This window comes from Sciurus vulgaris, assembly GCF_902686455.1.
Source record: "Sciurus vulgaris genome assembly, chromosome: 3".
Lineage (NCBI taxonomy): Eukaryota > Metazoa > Chordata > Mammalia > Rodentia > Sciuridae > Sciurus > Sciurus vulgaris.
In genome coordinates, this window is record NC_136463.1 from 112,470,265 (window position 1) to 112,487,231 (window position 16,967).

The 16,967-nt window shown below is 39.0% G+C and overlaps 1 protein-coding gene across 5 annotated transcripts in view; it reads right to left on the reverse strand.

Annotated features, from left to right (window-relative positions):
• ACVR1 (activin A receptor type 1) overlaps positions 1–16,967 on the reverse strand; it is a 118,570-nt gene that overhangs the window by 16,425 nt on the left and 85,178 nt on the right. For all 5 annotated transcript variants that reach the window (XM_079131792.1, XM_079131789.1, XM_079131788.1 and 2 more), the window contains 4 exons: positions 14,870–15,133; positions 12,550–12,761; positions 8,927–9,026; positions 5,107–5,253 (listed from right to left, as the gene is read on the reverse strand). In XM_079131792.1, coding sequence (XP_078987918.1) covers positions 5,107–5,253; positions 8,927–9,026; positions 12,550–12,761; positions 14,870–15,133 — 723 coding nt within the window. The remainder of the gene's footprint in view (positions 1–5,106; positions 5,254–8,926; positions 9,027–12,549; positions 12,762–14,869; positions 15,134–16,967) is intronic.

The following is a 16,967-nucleotide window of genomic DNA, read 5'->3' on the forward strand; positions in this document are numbered from 1 at the left end:
AAACAAGTAAATAGCAATTGCCATGAGAGGTTTACAGACGCAGCAATAGAGAAAACAACAGCACTTATTCCTTAAAAGGGCACAAATTAATTGGAAATTAGTTTCCACTATTAGTTTCCACTGTAAATGATCCTTTAGAAAATATTTTTTAATTGTATTAAGACTCAGAAAAGAAACTTTCTGTTCATCCATAATAATAGTGCCAAATTCTTCATCATGTTGATATTCCATGCACAGATCATTCATCAAGCGTCCTGAAAAAACACAAAACCCAGAACCTGGACGCCAGTATTCTAGTCCTGCCTGCCTATGATTTCTATGTAATAATGGGCAACTCCTGTAGGTTCTTTGACCTTTATCTGCTCAACTGTAAAAAGAACAGAAATGAGTTGATGTTGAACGATTGACTTATTCATCAAATAAAGAAGGAACCAATCAACACAAGCCTAAAGTAGGTATTAAGATATTATAAAAGGTTTCATCAGAAAGTGACAACTGAACTGGTCTTAAAGGAAAGTGAGACTCTGATAGTTGCAGACAGACATTGAGGGTGATTTTTTGACATTTTGAGGAAACTTTTGAGCATACTAAAAGAACATTTAATCTTCAATAACTTTCCCCAAAATAAATGCCCCAAACCAAAAAAACACACCGCTCTAAAGAAATTAAATTGCTATTATGTTACCTCTGCTGATTTCTTCCCCCAAGGAAGAGTAGCCTTTGGTTAAATAAATAAAAAGCAAACTTTGATTCCCTTACTCTCCCTTAGCACCCTAGGTCTAAAAAGAAGGATTCTGTCATCCTTCTTAATTATGTTCTGAATGAACCTTCAGGAAAAATGACTTTTTAAATAACAAGGCTTTTTTTAAACTATTTATCTCTTAAGTGTGAATTACATAACTACATTTGTTTTACAATGTTGGAGCACTTTTGAGGGCTATTTGTGTTTTGAGTCAAAGCACTCTACTGTTAGTAGAGGCTGAACAGGGGCTAGCAGTTGGAGTTCTAGCGTAGGCCCTGGATGTGTTCCTAACAAGGGGAGAAAATAATTAGGGTCTCTTACTTTACAGTCAATGTCATCTTCCCCATCTTTTCAAGAGCTAAAATAAAAAAACCTCAGTCTTAAGTAAAGTGACCAGTGCCCCTTGTGAGCCTCTCACTGGCACCGCTCACAGGAACCAGGTACTGGGTAGGTGTGATGGCCAGGATGTAAGGCCACCACCCACAGCAAAGTCAGAAAGGGCTGTGCCCAGTTTCAGGACTGGCTCACAGGCCAGCAGCACCATCCCAAACTGGGAGACCTTGCCCACCCAAGTCACATAATCTCCTTGGCTTCCTCATTCATAAGATGAGGGTAATGGCAACATACCTCAAGGGGTAATTCGGAGAATAAAATCTGACAATATGTATAATCAGAATGAGAGATTACACTCCACTTATGTATGATCTATCAAAATGTATAAATGCATTCTGCTGTCATGTACAACAAATTAGAACAAATTAAAAATTAAAAAAAAATAAAATGAAGATGGTTAAAAAAAAAAAAAAAGCGACATTGCATGTAAAAATGCTTGATCTGATGAATAATACACAGTAAGTGTTTAAGAATGGCTGGCCACTAATACATTTGAAAAGAGCCCAGATTCCATTAAAACCATAACAACAGTTTTGTGATTTAATATATTTTTTTTAACAGGTAGTTTCCTTTTCTTGTATCAGTTTTAAGGAACCGGGAGTGGTGAAACAGTCAAGCACAAGCACGAGATCATTCTGGAGCAGAAAGGTGTAATAGCTGCACAAGATGAATGAACTTAGTGCCACTGCATGCTTAGAATGCGTCAAGTGCACGTTTTATGCTACGTATATTTTACAACATGTTTTTCAAAAGGTATAACACAAGACCTTGGAGTAAATTCTCATATTAATAAACATCTATAGTTTTAATAATGAGGAAAAGAAAGATACAACTTTCAATCAAACAGTGGACCTCTAACAGTCTCCAGAGTAGACACCAGTCTCCCAAACTCCAAGACTATCGTTGCTACTATTACTCATCTTTTAAGTGCCACACTAGACGTAACAGAAGAAAGAGTTGAAATTCAAACCAGTCCACTTGAAAAATATTATTTTATACGTTTGGCTAAGGGGATAAAAACTGAGAGGCCAGCTAGGTGCGGTGGCACACAACTATAATCTCAGTGGCTCAGGAGGCTGAGATAGGAGGATTGTAAGTTCAAAGTCAGCCTCAGCAAAAGAGAGGCTCTAAGGAACTCACTGAGACCCTGTCTCTAAATAAAATACAAAATAGGGCTGGGGATGTGGCTCAGTGGTCCAGTGCCCCTGAGTTCAATTCCTGCTATTTGCTATACACACACACACATACACACACAAACCCTGGGGGTCCAGAGTTCTATATGTATAGACAGATACATAGAAACATACATAGATAGAATTTAATTATATATTTTGGGGGACTAAAGTTAGGAATACTTATGAGTGGGAGGGAATCATGATCTGATATTTAAAACTCAGCATGTAAGCCAGGTGTGGCAGCATGCACCTGGATTCCCAGCTAGTTGGGAAGCTGAGGCAGTAGGATCACTTGAATCCAGGAGTTTTAAGATTTCCCTGAAACAGCAAGATCCTGTCTAAAAAAAAAAAAAAAAAAAAAAAAAAAAAAAAAATCATATATATATATATATATATACACACACACTCAACAAAAATGGCTATCTGTTTCTATGAGTTTTCTTAATTAGACTACAAAATCCATATGGCTGTGATTATGATAAAGGCAGAAAGATATTATGAATTCAGAATTTCCATAGACCATTAGATAATAAAAAATGGATAATGTTTTACCCTCTGTGATCACAATAAGGAAATCTAACTTCTTATATTTGAATCAGATTGTAAAGGTGCCTTTCAAATTTTCTTTGTGATTAAATCCAACTTATATTTTCAGTCATTTGCAGGGTACTGTGTTTAGCACTGGGTGTGAAGGCAAAAGCAATGCCAAAGGTTCTCTCCACAGAGCAGGATGGCGTGCATCACAGGCCTTTTAACTAGAGTGTGTGGATAAGAGACCATCTGCAGAATACAGCATGTCTAGTGTATTTTGCACAATGAGTCTGTGAGCTCTGTCAGTATGAGTGGGGATACCCAAATGTGCCCTTCAACAGGTCTCAGATGTCATGTGCTTCATAAGGGAACATGCACCTGCCTATGAAGAATAATCCTGCTACTTGAGAGAAATATTTTTATATGACATGGCTTTTAACACAACCAACTCAATTTGTTCTAGTAGCAGAGGGAGAAACAGGACTTCAAAGGTTATTTTGACTATAGACAAATTTTCACCTCGTACACGGACTGGAATCTAGAAAGCAAATCCACTGCTATCTGAACATCTAGCAGATCACTGCTGGATACAAAATTGCAGCAGAGGGTTAGGTTGCCCAGTGTAATTCCCAGCTCCCCTACTCAACCTCCCTGTACATCAGCTACTTCATAAATTAAAACTGGAAAAAATAAGAAAAACCTACCCTCCTACAGTTGTGGTGAAGGTTACATGAGAATATGCACTTGAAGCACTTAGATCAGTGGTTACCGCATAGTAACAGCCTTTCACTACTTTTGATTGTGTTCTTATTGTTGTCATTACTGTGGTTACTACTTTTGATTGTGTTCTTATTGTTGTCATTACTGTGGTTACACACAGACATCTAACGGTAACACATGGCAGTGTGTAAAAATAGAGCAGAGTACAACATGAAGCTGTGCACAAAGCACAAGCAATTTCCCTGGGAGAAACTGGAAGGAAACTGAGTTTTAATGGAGGAAAAGGTGGCTGAAGGATGGGAAGGGGACAGTGGGTGATCAAAACAACACGCACAGGGACAGAGAGACCTCAGTGTTGGTGGCAATCCCAAGGAATGGCAACTATTGGTGGCAGCAGAATGTGTACATATTTGTAGTTGATGTTTAAGAGACCACAAGGAGGCCCAAAATAGGAAGTCTTGAATGTTGGGTCCAAAAGTCATAAATGTTGCAGGCAGTTTGGGAACCATCAGAGACACTTTGAGCAGAATTATCTCTGCTTCTCAGTGGAAGACCAAATCTGTGTGGCAGGAGGGATCGGAAATTGGAAGTTGACAGCAACAATAGAACTGAGGAGGATTCTGTAATGATGAAGGCCCCAGGGGTAAGAGAAGGGAAGAGAGAGATCAAGAACAGAAACTGAGCCAGTTCCAAGAGAAAACATTGCCACCACACCAAAGCTTTGAACAACCATCAAACCATTGTCTACCGACACTTAATTCAGATTTAAATACTAATTAATAGTAGTAGAACGGAAATACATTCTGGCAATGGTCTTTCTATAAGCCAGAGCTGATCCACTAGCCATGAAATGGCTGACACTACCTGATCAGGTTAAAGCAGCAGCCCAGGTGGCATTCTCCGCCCATGTTAGTGTAAACACATTAAGAGAAACCTTGAAAAGCTACTCAAGTCAATGGCCCAAGGAACAGGTTCATCCTTACACTGCCATTGCAGGATTTCATTGGGCACTTTACATATTTCACAAATGTTGCTAAGCTTTAGTTTCTAAATTAAAATGTATGCTGAATCCCTCTGGAAATCTGGTCTTTAAAAATGATGCCTAGTTTGAGGGAATGTGCATTTAATTATGGTGTCCCTGGGAGCTGTGAATCTCTAGGAAAGAATCCAAAGATCTTTCTTAGTTTGATTCAAGTAATAAATATTCAAAAAGGGTGGGGTAAGGAGAACAACCCATGAAGCCTTGAAGTGAACAATACGGGGCAAATTTTTGTTGTTTAAATAACGATCTGCAGATGTAGGAATAAGAATGAGCAATAACGGATTTCCTTTTCATCATCCAGAGAATCTTACAACCTAACTTATTTGCAGATTTACACAAGAAATTGGCGTTAAAAGAAAATTAAACAGTATATAGATGCTGAGGCTCCCTATTCCGCTTTTCAGGAGAGACTCTCCAATTCATAGTCAGCAAACCTGAGAGGGCAAAGGTCACCAGTTCTCCCTACCTACACACAATTAATTGAGGAATATTCTTGTACTTACCTAAAATATTTTCATGCCTCAGCATCACAGTGTTGTACAATTCTGTTTCCCTGAACCATGACTTCTCATCACGGGAAGAAAAGATCTTCACAGCGACATTTTCCCCTTGCCAACTGCCCCTCCACACTTCACCATACCTGCCTTTTCCTGTGAAAAAGAAAAGAGAGCAGTCACTGGAGGATGACACAGGAGAGGCAGCCAGCCTGACTCCTAAGAATGCACCTGTGAGCCTAGGGTCTGCAACTCAATACTGCCCATTATTTGTCATGGAAAGTAGTTTAGGAATATCAATACTACAACCTTTTGTCTGTGAAGATATATAAAAGATAGGTTGGAACCTGCCCCACCCTATAGTGATAATAAGCTGTCATGTGTATCTGCATTGTACAATTACTTATTAATTACAAAGTTTACACTTGAATTCCTCTACTAAAATGCATATGACTTTCAAAAACATATGCAAGTTAGTAAAATCTAGAATATGTTATGGATTATTAGATTTCAATGTTGTGCTGAAAGCCAAAAAAGGTGTGTGTAGCTGAATTAAATGGCTTCCATCGTGGCTCCTTCTTATAGAATCAACATAGGCATTTTCTAAGCATACAAATCTGAATTTATGTGTGTATTTTTACACAAAGGAGACTATTACACTTAGGATGTGTGTTCTGAGGATTAAAAACAAAGACAACAAAACACAAGCTACATGAGAGATCTTCAAGCTCACTACCACCATCCCTATAGGCTTTCTTGGTGGAGGATATATCTCTAAAGAGGATTTGTAGTCTTAAACACATAATCCCACAACCATTCTGATTTCTGACATTTCTGACATTGTTTAGTAGACAAGCCCTATGATGCCACAAATCAGCTATGCTGAGAGGACCTCTTGGAGAATACATTCTGAAAAACACAGGGACTTTGGTTGTGGTCTGACCTGTCTGGTCTGTACTCCCCTCTTGCTGAAGCCACATGTGTCAGTTGTCAACAACATGTTCACATTCTCTTTAATTACAGGTAGGGGTGATGAGGGAGATTGGGAGGAGGTAATTACCTCAGTACTATGGGCATTGACACAGGGTATAATCAGCCTGGGCAGCAAAGAGGTAGGAGATACAACTTGCAGGGGAGTGGGGCTTTCTGCCCAGGCAAGTGGTAGTTGGGATTACAGGGCTGTAATAAGCAGCTGTAGCACCACCTGCAATGCAGGAATACACACTCCCTGGCTGAAAAACTACACCACTGAGGAAGAACCCAAACATGGAGAGAGAGCAGGTCTATCCATGTGACACCCCTGAAACATCATGGACACCACTATATCTAGATTCCCTAAAAGCCAATGTTCCCATGAAACATCAATGATTAATCCAAAAAGGAGTTAAATAAGGCCCATAGGTGCTCACTGTGGGCCACTGACAGGTCACAGACACTGTTTAGTACAGAATTCATTTAATCAAATTGCAGCAATTGCTCAGCTCTTGTAACTTAAGGCGAGGGCTAGAGTGAAGATGCTACAAAATTGGCTGCCAGAAAAATGATATGCTAATCTTTTCCTGCCTTTGGTTCCATTTTGTATCTTTATTTTCCCTTTGCCTTCATTCTTTCGTTAGGAAGGAAAGAAAAATAGCCCAAAGAATTGTGAACATAAAGTTGCTTCAAATCCTTTCTTTTTTACCCCCACAAGCAAATAGGGTAGGTAGATACAATTAAAATAGATATCAATTTCACTGAATTTCAAATGCTTTTGTCAAATGTTTTTTGAAAAAGCAGCCACACGCAGAAGGCCCTTATAAAAGTGGAATTTCCCAAAAGCCCTGACCACGGAACCCCCAAAGGAGATCCTCAAGGCACCTAAAATTTGGGCATTCACCCGACCTTGTTCATTGACCTAATCCAACTTTACATGATTTTTGAAACATAAATGATAACATGCTACCCATGCAGTTTATCATGTATATTTTTATCCAGAGCTGTACCACATGAATGCTCATCACTGCTTTCATTAAAGTCTTTAACACCAACCCAACAAAATGCAAAAATTAAATTCACACTATCTCAAAAAAAAAAAATGCTGAAGAATATCTATAGAACAAGAAATCACATATATTTTTAAAAGGTACAATATTATTTTGCCCTTCAGAGTCTGGATCTAATCTCTGACGACTGAGCTTAAGCTATGGTGCTGCCCTGAGGGGTAGGCAGCCCCAGGACAGAAGGGTGGAGGACAGGTGAGACAGTTGCATGTCCCCCTTCACTGCCTTCACACCACTACCCAGACACCCCGGTTCGTAATCAAACAGGATGCTAGTTAGTACAAGAAGATATCTCTGGTTGCTCGTAATGAGCACATCTGGGGCTTTTTTGGCTTTATTTTCTCTATTCTCAGTCTGCTATGGAGGAGACAGGTATAGGGGAAATAGTTATGATAGCTGCAGAACTAAAGAAAAGTGAACAAAGCTGCTGCCCATCACCCATGTGCCTTAGGCAGCAGTCACTGCTTTTCCTACTTCTGTCCATCTGCTTTCCGAATGCTGAGCTTGGGGTACCTCTCTTCCCATGAAAACAAGAAGAAAACCCAGAGGATAACTGTATGGAGGCAGCTGATGATAATCAGCCACTTCCCCAAAGCAAAGAAGAGAGAGCAGGTGCCCCAAAGCCATCCAAAGAAACCTGGAGCACTAAGAGGAGAGCAGAGGTGGTACCAAGCCATTATCACTACTGCAGCCAACCCCACAGGGCATCTGAAAGGGGTAATCAATGAAAACCATCATGCCCCTTGAAAATACACAGGCACCATATTAAAATTAATAAAAAACAGGACTTTTTAAAAGAGCATTTTGCTGGGTTGGGCACACCAATTCCAGCTAGCTGGGACCCTGAGGCAGGAGGATTGCAAGTTCAAGGTCAGTCTCAGCAACTCAGTTGAGTTGAGATTCTGTCTCAAAAATTTTTTTAAAAAAGAGCTGGGGAGATAGTTGAAAGGTACAGCACCCCTAGGTTCAATCAGTACTGAAAAAAAGAATGTTTTTAAAAATCATTTTACACTATTTTTCTGGAGAATAGTATAAAACAATAAAATATTCACAAGTTTTGACCCAGAAACTCCCAATTCCTGGGAATTGATTCTGAAAACTCTAAAGAAAGAAGTAATGTGTGTAAATTTTTTTTCAAGTGGTAATGTTAAACTCAATCAGTGGACTCTTAGAAATGCTTTAAAAATACTTCTAATGTATGCAAATACACAAAAGGTACATGAGCTTAAAACTAAAAAGGCACAAAGTAAACCACGCACCATGATTATATCAACATAAAAAGATGTTCCCATGTGGGGAAAGTTAGAGGCCATAAAAATGCACATAGCTATTATAAATAAAGGAGTTATAAAAGCACCTTTGGTAAAATTTCAGTGTTTTAAAAACCTTTAAAAGTGTTTTTTGATTTTTAATTGACAATTACACCCATTTATCATTATTTTTCAAGGGAGGGGTAGAGCAGAGGGATTAGAGACTTGCAATGAACAACTTCATTGTCCAAATACCTACTTACTTCAGATCATTCCATGTCTACAGGAAGGACAGTCATCATTGATTCATTTTTCAAGCTTTCCCACCATCCCAAAGGGTTCACATGTAAGTAAACACTTTTGACTGGGCATTCTCTACACTAGCCACGGCTGTCCTGAAATTCAGTAAGCTACACACATGACTGTTTGGCATCTCCCAAGTGTAATAAGGAAGCAACAGACTTTGTAAGTTCCATCCTACTTGTACAACCACTGCTAACCACTGCCCGTTATTCACAAAGAAAGGAAAAAAAGAATTACCGACACACTCCAACAGTGTTATCTGGCGAGCCACTGTTCTTTGTACCAGGAAGGGAAGACCAGAGCCACTTCCTGATGTACACGAATGATCCAATAAATCCTGTGGTTTAAGACAGAGAAAAAGAAATGACTGAGTGATGGCTCCTGGTTTCAAGTGTTACAAACATGTTGCTATAACTCATGAGGAAAGTGGCAATCCTGGGCACATGGCCATCGGCCTGCCTGGAAAGCTCCACCAAAGGCAGGATTAGTTTCATTTCTTATGAAAACCAGAAGTGAGCCCTTTTACTGATACATGGTAGATTTTCCTGAAGGTTAAGCATCTCTCTGACACCCAGAGTTTTAGAGTAAAATACATAAATAAGCTGAGCAAATTTAAAGATGCAAACCAAAAATTTTAAGAAGCAGGATTGAGCTCAAAGAGACCAGCAGATAGAAAAAGAAGGGTACAGGATCCCTTCAACTCCAAGAGTCAGGTATAATTTACCACATTCTGCTTTGCTCCTGAAGTATTCATCAAATGATCCACTTTAGCTGCCATACTAAGAAAGTCTAATTAGGAAAAAAATAAATTAGGAATATGAACAAACAACTCTAACACTGGCAATGGAGACACTCCATTAACCATGTGATTAAACTGGTCCACTCAAGCAGGAATGGGCTCCCTGGATGAGGTTACCTTTCAGTTGTGTGAGGAACAAAAGGGTTACTAAATTAACAACTACTTCCCATTTTTAAAAAATGTGAATCAAAAATTGGAAAGGGGGGGAAAAACAATAAAAACACAAAGCCAGGGTCCCAAATTGACTTCTGCAAATGAACAGGTTTCAAAAAGATTCCTAGATAGTTCATTCATAGTTTTCTTTCTTATTGTCGGCACAAACCAACAAGCACAAGTCTTTGGGTAACAGTGTAGATGATCTGTAATAAATAATATTGTGCCCACGGTGATGGGGCTAAGGCTGCAGTAATGTTGAGCTAACACTCCCAAGGCTCTTCCTTTCCCAAACACTTTAGCTGCCCTATTAAAGCAATACATCGATTTCTGTGAATTTCATCTTCTTCACTTCCTCTGAGAACCACTGCAAAGTACTGTTGATTGGCAAAATTACCAAAAGCTGAGCACCCAACGGAAGAAATTCAGAACCCTTAAAAGCCACAAAAAGGATAATCAACAAGAAAATGAGTGTAGATGAGGCAGAGTTCATATACTACTTTTTTCCCTGCTGTCCATTCAACTTTTTTAAAAAAAAGAACAGTAATTCTGAAAATTAAACTGCTAAAATTAAATATATTGCTTTTTCATAATGCACAATTCTGGTCCTAAACAAAAGCTATAGATTTAAGAATGGAAAAAAAAAATATCAGCCAAAGAATATGTTCTTCAATCTGGGATCCTAAGGTTTCTTTTCTCAACATAGGCAAGTGGTAAAGTGAGGGTATGCTTTGTTGAATCACATCAAAGAGCAGATTGCTTAAATAAGCAAGTATATAGACCAATAAGGACAACTTGTTTTTAAAAATTATGTAGGTTTCTGTGTTATTATATAGTGATATGCTGTCACTGACATGGTTGAGTTTAGAAGACCGTTTTGGCATGTACTCTCATTCCTTCAAAATCCTAAAAGCTATTTAAATGGTAATTTATACTACTAGATATTTCAATTATTACCCTTGATAATTAGTTATGTTAGCAGCTCTGAGGAATAAAGTTCTGACTAATCTATTTTAGAATCTTGCTTTGATGAAGCTCTGTCAGGATTCATCTTTACATCTTCTTGCTGCTAACTCAATAAGCTCATTTAATTTTCCTTAAAGCTTGGAATGGAGTTCTGAGTAACTTTTTAATGAAAATTTGTATTTTTCTACTTTTCAAAATAAAATGTCATTATTTCCTCTTCTCCTAGTTCTACACAATTTAAATAGATTGATAAAGGAAAGTCGCAAATGGCTATTTTGTCCCTTTTTCACACAAAAAGTATACTTGACTGGCAGCCCAAGGATGGAGGCGGGTAGCAGGTCAAGATGCTTCCTGCCTATTCAGTCACCATCACATGTTCTGGTGACTTACTAAGGTGGATCCTGCAGTTGTTCAGGTGTAGCACCTGAGCTACAAAAATACTGCTGGTGAAGGTACATCTTCTCCAGCAAAGAGGAAGTTCCAGGGCAAGTCTAACTGCAGAACTACCAGGCACTGTGAAGCTTGTCTCTAGCAAAGTAAGACAACACACGATGAAACTGGATGAGGCATGGCATGAAATGACACTGAGTCACATTAGAAAGTTATTGCCTTGATTGTCTTTCAATTCAATGGATTATGACAAACAGAGAACCCACTGCTATTGCATGTCTTTCACATCTCTTTCATACCACAAATTTTTGCCTTTTTCAAAGAAGGCATCAGATACAGCACAGTATCCATGTAGAATATTATTACTTTTTTTCTTTTACACTTTACAGTAACCTTCTATTTAGAGCAAACTATCATTTTCCCTAAAGTTTAAAGTCTCTTTAAAATTAAAATTTGATGTTGGGCATAGTAGCACAAGCCTGTAATCCCAGCAGCTCAGAAGATTCAGGCAGGAGGAGCAGAAGTTCGAGGTCAACCTTAACAATTTAGCGAGGCCCTAAGCAACTTAGCAAGACCCTGTCTAAAAAAAAGAAAAGAAAAGAATAAAAAGGGCTGAGGATGTGGTTCAATGGTTAAATGCCCTTGGGTTCAATCCCTAGTGCAAAAAAAAAAAAATTTAACAAAATGGAATTTTAAAAATAACTAAGGAAGGCAGCCACTGTTAATGTTGTCATTTAAAAATATACAAAAGTGATTAATAAATGTATAAACACAATGGTTTCCATATTGAGCAAATGCTAAGTAGTCTAAATTGATACATATAAATTTAAAATACACATAAGATTTTGAAAACTTAGCTCAAAAAGTAAAATACCTCAATCATTTTTTTGATTATAGGTTAAAATGATAAAAAATTACATGTGTTGGGTTGAGTAGACTATTAATTTCACCTGTTTTACTCTTTTGTTTTATTTTACCTTTTTAAGGTAGCAACTTTAAAATGTTATTTTACATATCTGGTGCACAGGTTTCTACTGGGCCACACTGGTTTAACCAAATGACTGCACTCCACAAGGGGGCAGCACAAGAGCATGAAAAATTTAATAGCTGCTTTTTTGGATGTCAAGTTTTAAAGTCTTAAATTATAGGGTGTTGAAATAATCTCGAAGGGAAATTAATTTTTAATATTAAGCAAAAGTACTTCCTTTAAAAAGCTATTTTACGGCTAAAAATAGAAGAATAACAGAATACCAACTCCAAGCCCTCCAAAATTGCAGGCAACCAACCACTCTCTGTCCCTTTTCCTTTACCATCCCCTCCGACCCCCAAGAGTAATCTACTAAAATAAATCCCCTTCTTTACTTCTGTATCTATGTAGAATGGATGTTCTCGTGTAAAGGAGACCAAAGAAATGCTACCATGTGCTTTCTTTGGAAATAAGTGACCAAAGGCATGTATGTCCATTCACTGTTTGCTTCTCATGCCAGAAATATGGAAGTGTCTTCAGCCATCTTTATTGTGCTTAGGATTCCCCATGGGGTCACAAACTCACTGCTAAAGTACTGTCTCCAACATTGGTGGTGATGAGTCCTTCAATGGTGCCGTACTCCACATCTCTGGGATTGAGGCGTTCTTGGTTGCGCCTTTTAAATTTTCGGAGAGCCACTCCCAGCAGACATGCTAGAAGGCATACTGCGAATACCACCGAGAGAATAATGAGGCCGACTTCCAAGTGGAAATGCTGTGTTCCAGGGAAGGACTTTCCTGAAGATGGGGGAGAAAAGGGTAATTGGCTGTCAGGATCACGGTTTCCTTGATATTTAGCATAACCAATCTCTTAACAAGTAGCTCCTGATCCTGACCACATTGTCTCACAAGACACAAAGTGCTAAAACTAAGATAATTCTTAATACCTGGCCAATAGCCCAGCCAAATTAAACCATCATTTGATTAGACATAACTGGAGTTTGAAAAAATTCCACTGAGAACCAACTGTATTAATTCATGTACATGAAAGTGTTCTTAAATTGTAAAGTACTATACAAATCTAGATATTACTCTTATTTACTTGGATTTGATATTTAAAGATGCCCTTACAGACAGACACTATGCTATAATATCCTGGTGAGAAAGTGCTATCTCAGTTAAAACCAAATTGCCCCATCTGTGCTCTTTCTTCAATATTTCTTGAGAATGTCTACTGCTGAATTCTCATTGATCTTTTTACAGCATGATTCCTCTCTCGAAGCTATTTATTCATCTGTGCATTTAGTCACCTACTCAAACATTCATTCACTGATTCACTCCCTCATCCAGACATTATTACAGTACCCATTCAAACACTGGTACATTCACTCAACACTACACCTGTTACACAAGCAGATATTCACAAAGGCTTTCCCCTTGCCTAGTGAGTTTCATCAAAAATTTTTAGTTGGACAGTGAAGGTCCATAATTTAAGGATCCCCAAATAATACTCACTTCTGAATTTCAGACCCCTTATGACATTATGTCACCAAGTTTGGTCCTTCTGTACATCTGCTTTACCTGTGTCCATGTTCCTGTCCCCTTCAGCAATGCACTCTCAAGCTGAACTTCTTTTGTATATTTCTCCAACTTTCTAAGCTCAAACAGTGACTTGGTGTACACAATACTCCATGGTACATGTTATTTGCATGATAGAGTTGAAAAGTAATTAAATAGAACACTGAATTATAAATATTGTAGCCTCTCAGATTCGAGAGTCCTTAAAGAAAACAAATCTTCTGTTAAACCTAGAGTCTGGCAGAGTGTTCTACAGATGAGGAACTTCATACTGTGGATATCACAAATTTTGTGTGAATGCAGACCTTTCTTCATGTCCATCCACTACATTAATGAAAATTTAACTCAAGGAAAGTACTCCTTTAATCTTTTAAATATTTGATTTCTCTTTTTAAAGCCAGTTATTATTCAATCCTATTTTTTTATCACAACTGAACTTTTTCTGTCTGCCTTAAGGTCACCACTGTACCATCAAAATCTCTATAATGTGCTCTTATTGGCTTTTTTGCTTTTCTGACTCCACCCTGTTGGCTATTTCTGGCACTGAATATTCCTAGTAGTATCTCTTACTCCACCTTTTGCTTTTTCTTCTTTCACAAGTGCAAAATTAAGCAATTATACCTATTAAAATGTACTATGCATTAAGAGAATAAATTTAGTTTGGAGTGAGTCTACGGTAATGTTATCAGGGACTTGAGATCACCGTCTAGGGCTCATTTAATGGGAAAACAGTTTAAGAGTACTAGTTTCCAGAAGATAGGAAATCTGTAGTGAATATACAAGGGAAAGAATTCCACATAAACTACAGGGTTCACGAGAAAACTCATCTGGCTTCTAGATTCAACCACAGCTGGGGAATCAGATCTGGGAGGAGGTCAGAGAGCCTCTTTGCCACCTTCCTCATAAAGAAGGAAGACCATTCCACTCATGCACAGTTTTGTGTTCTACTTCCTCCCCACATGTGTGGTCTAGAGATGAGTGTTTACTAAGTAGAATTATTTCAGAAATTATGAAAGACATACCAGCCCCTTAACAGAAAGTGGCATGAAAAGCTGTATACCTCTTGGTGAACCTAAAAGAATTGATTGGTCAATCTATTCCCAAAGTGGATGTCACCTTACTCACTTTCTCAAACATGTCCATCCTCCTATGAGATTCCAAAAGGCCATGCCTCTCTCTTCCTCACCTAAAGCACCCTTCTCTGTGGCCCGCTGCCTTGGTTCAAAGAGTAGGAGGAGAGCCTTATGGCTGCATAGATCTTAAACCCAAACAGAGCAGGACTCTACTAACGAAACCCCTGACCTAGAAATAGAAAAGGACATGTGAACCTTTAGTGGGCAGCTGGGCCGTGATGTTCCTGTTGCACCAGTCCCCTTGGCAGCACTCCACGGCTTGGCCAGGTGATGGTGGGGTCTTACAGGTCATCTTTCCTTGCTCATACACCTGGAAGCAGCCTTTCTGGTAGACGTGGAAGCCATCGTTGATGCTCAGTGAGGAAAAGCACTGCTGGCCTTCACAGTGGTCCTCATTCCCACAGGAAAGGCCTTCACACACACACATGTAAAGTTTGGGGTTGACCTTGGGCTTCTCATCTGCAAAGGAGAGAAAAGTGGGGGGGATGGGATCACTGTCCGAGTTTCACTCTCAACAACAGCAGTTTCTCCACAACCACTTCAAACACATTCACAGAGCAAAGTCATCACCATGATAGCCACATTCTGTGGCCCCGTCACTTGACCAACTACCAAATAGTCACCTCGCACCCTGTGAATGCACTTATATAAGCTGAGTACCCTCCTTTAGATCCTTCTAGACCAGAGACTGGTTTTTGGTTTTTGTCTGTCCATGGAGTTCTGGCAAGTAGTTTCTCCCACTGTGGCTTTCATATTACCTTTAGCTCACAAGGCTCTTATACCCCAGTTCTTGCATCCAAATAAAATGTTTTTGCTGGAACATAATTTCACCATAACTTTATACCCAAAATATATGACAGCTGTTAACACTAGTTCCTGCTGCATAAATCTTCATCAACTAGTAAAACAAGCAATACTAACTTTCCTGCTTCAGAAATATACTGGTATAATAAGTTTGTTAAGATGTAGTCTATAGCTACAAATCCAGCTAGATGGATTTCCGGCTAGATGCCTAGACTAAGTTCTCCATAATAATAATAATACATAAGTTTTTATATGATTAAAATCGGAATTAAGAGCCACCTAAGAATTTTCAACTGTCAAAACAAAAAAATGGGGGGCACCAAATATCCAGGATGAGGGGCACAAGGAGACAAAGGGAATGGAACCATGTCTGAACACTAAGGTAACAAGTAGGACCAAAGGAGTACCCTGTACCTGGTGAACCCACGCTACAATGGAAAGAAAGGCCGAAACAGGCTCTAACAGAAGTATACTTAATCAGACCTCCTAATTATCTCTGTCTGAAAACACCCATTTGCAGTTCCATTTTTCACATCGCTTTTTTCCCTCCCCTGTTGGAATGATTCGTTTGGACTTGCTTGTTCCAACCGTTTCCACCAGTGGGGAAAGAAAGTGAAGACAGAATGTAAACAGCCAAGTGCTAGAGACCACTGATTAGTTAGCCAAGGCCATTCTCACCAAAGCACCGTTCACATAAGGAAATTCAGCCTGCAGAGTACCCTCTGAAGATGTCTGGCACAGACAGACTGCCCTCCAATCCCTGAACCCTCAGTTGTGGGTCTGTGAGGTAACTGCTTTCTTTCTTAAAATAACAGGTCAGGTGGCTGTGCTTTCAAGAGAAGACCTAAAGGTGAGGTCTTTGAAATGTCAAATTCATTTACACAGATTTGTGTGGGCGTGTGTAGAGATGTGGGTTATCTCAAAAAGAGAAAAGTGTTCTTAATCTTTCTTCTTCCCTCTTCAAAGAAGTGGAAAAATAGTTCACTGCCCACTGTCATGTGGGTGCCTCGTCCCACAGAGTAAGTGCATGCAGACACACAGACACAGCCTTCTATTTATAATTGACTTGCTAGTTCTTTTGAAAACCACAAGGGGCTCATCCAAAAGCAAAGACATGCCTGAAAGCAGAAAATCCAAAATAGCCGCTGACAGTGCTATGTATGTCACAGTCTCACCCCTGAGAATCAAGAGCCCTCAGACATTTTTAATGAGCAAAAATTTTAATGAGCAAAGAGATAGTCTTTATTTTCTCTGAGTAGAGAAATCCAAGAGAAATTCCAGCACCAATCTATTTCTATGAGGATAAGAAACATATATATCTGCTGACATAATCCGGCAAAAAGTTTACACTTGCCAAAACAGAGTTGAAAGATAATATTTCCATGGAGTCTAGACATGCTCACCACTCTTGAATGGCAAGAAGCTGGGCTGAGGGCTGCCAACTATGCTGCCCAACAGGTGATAGTTCTTTGGAAGGAAATGGATGGGT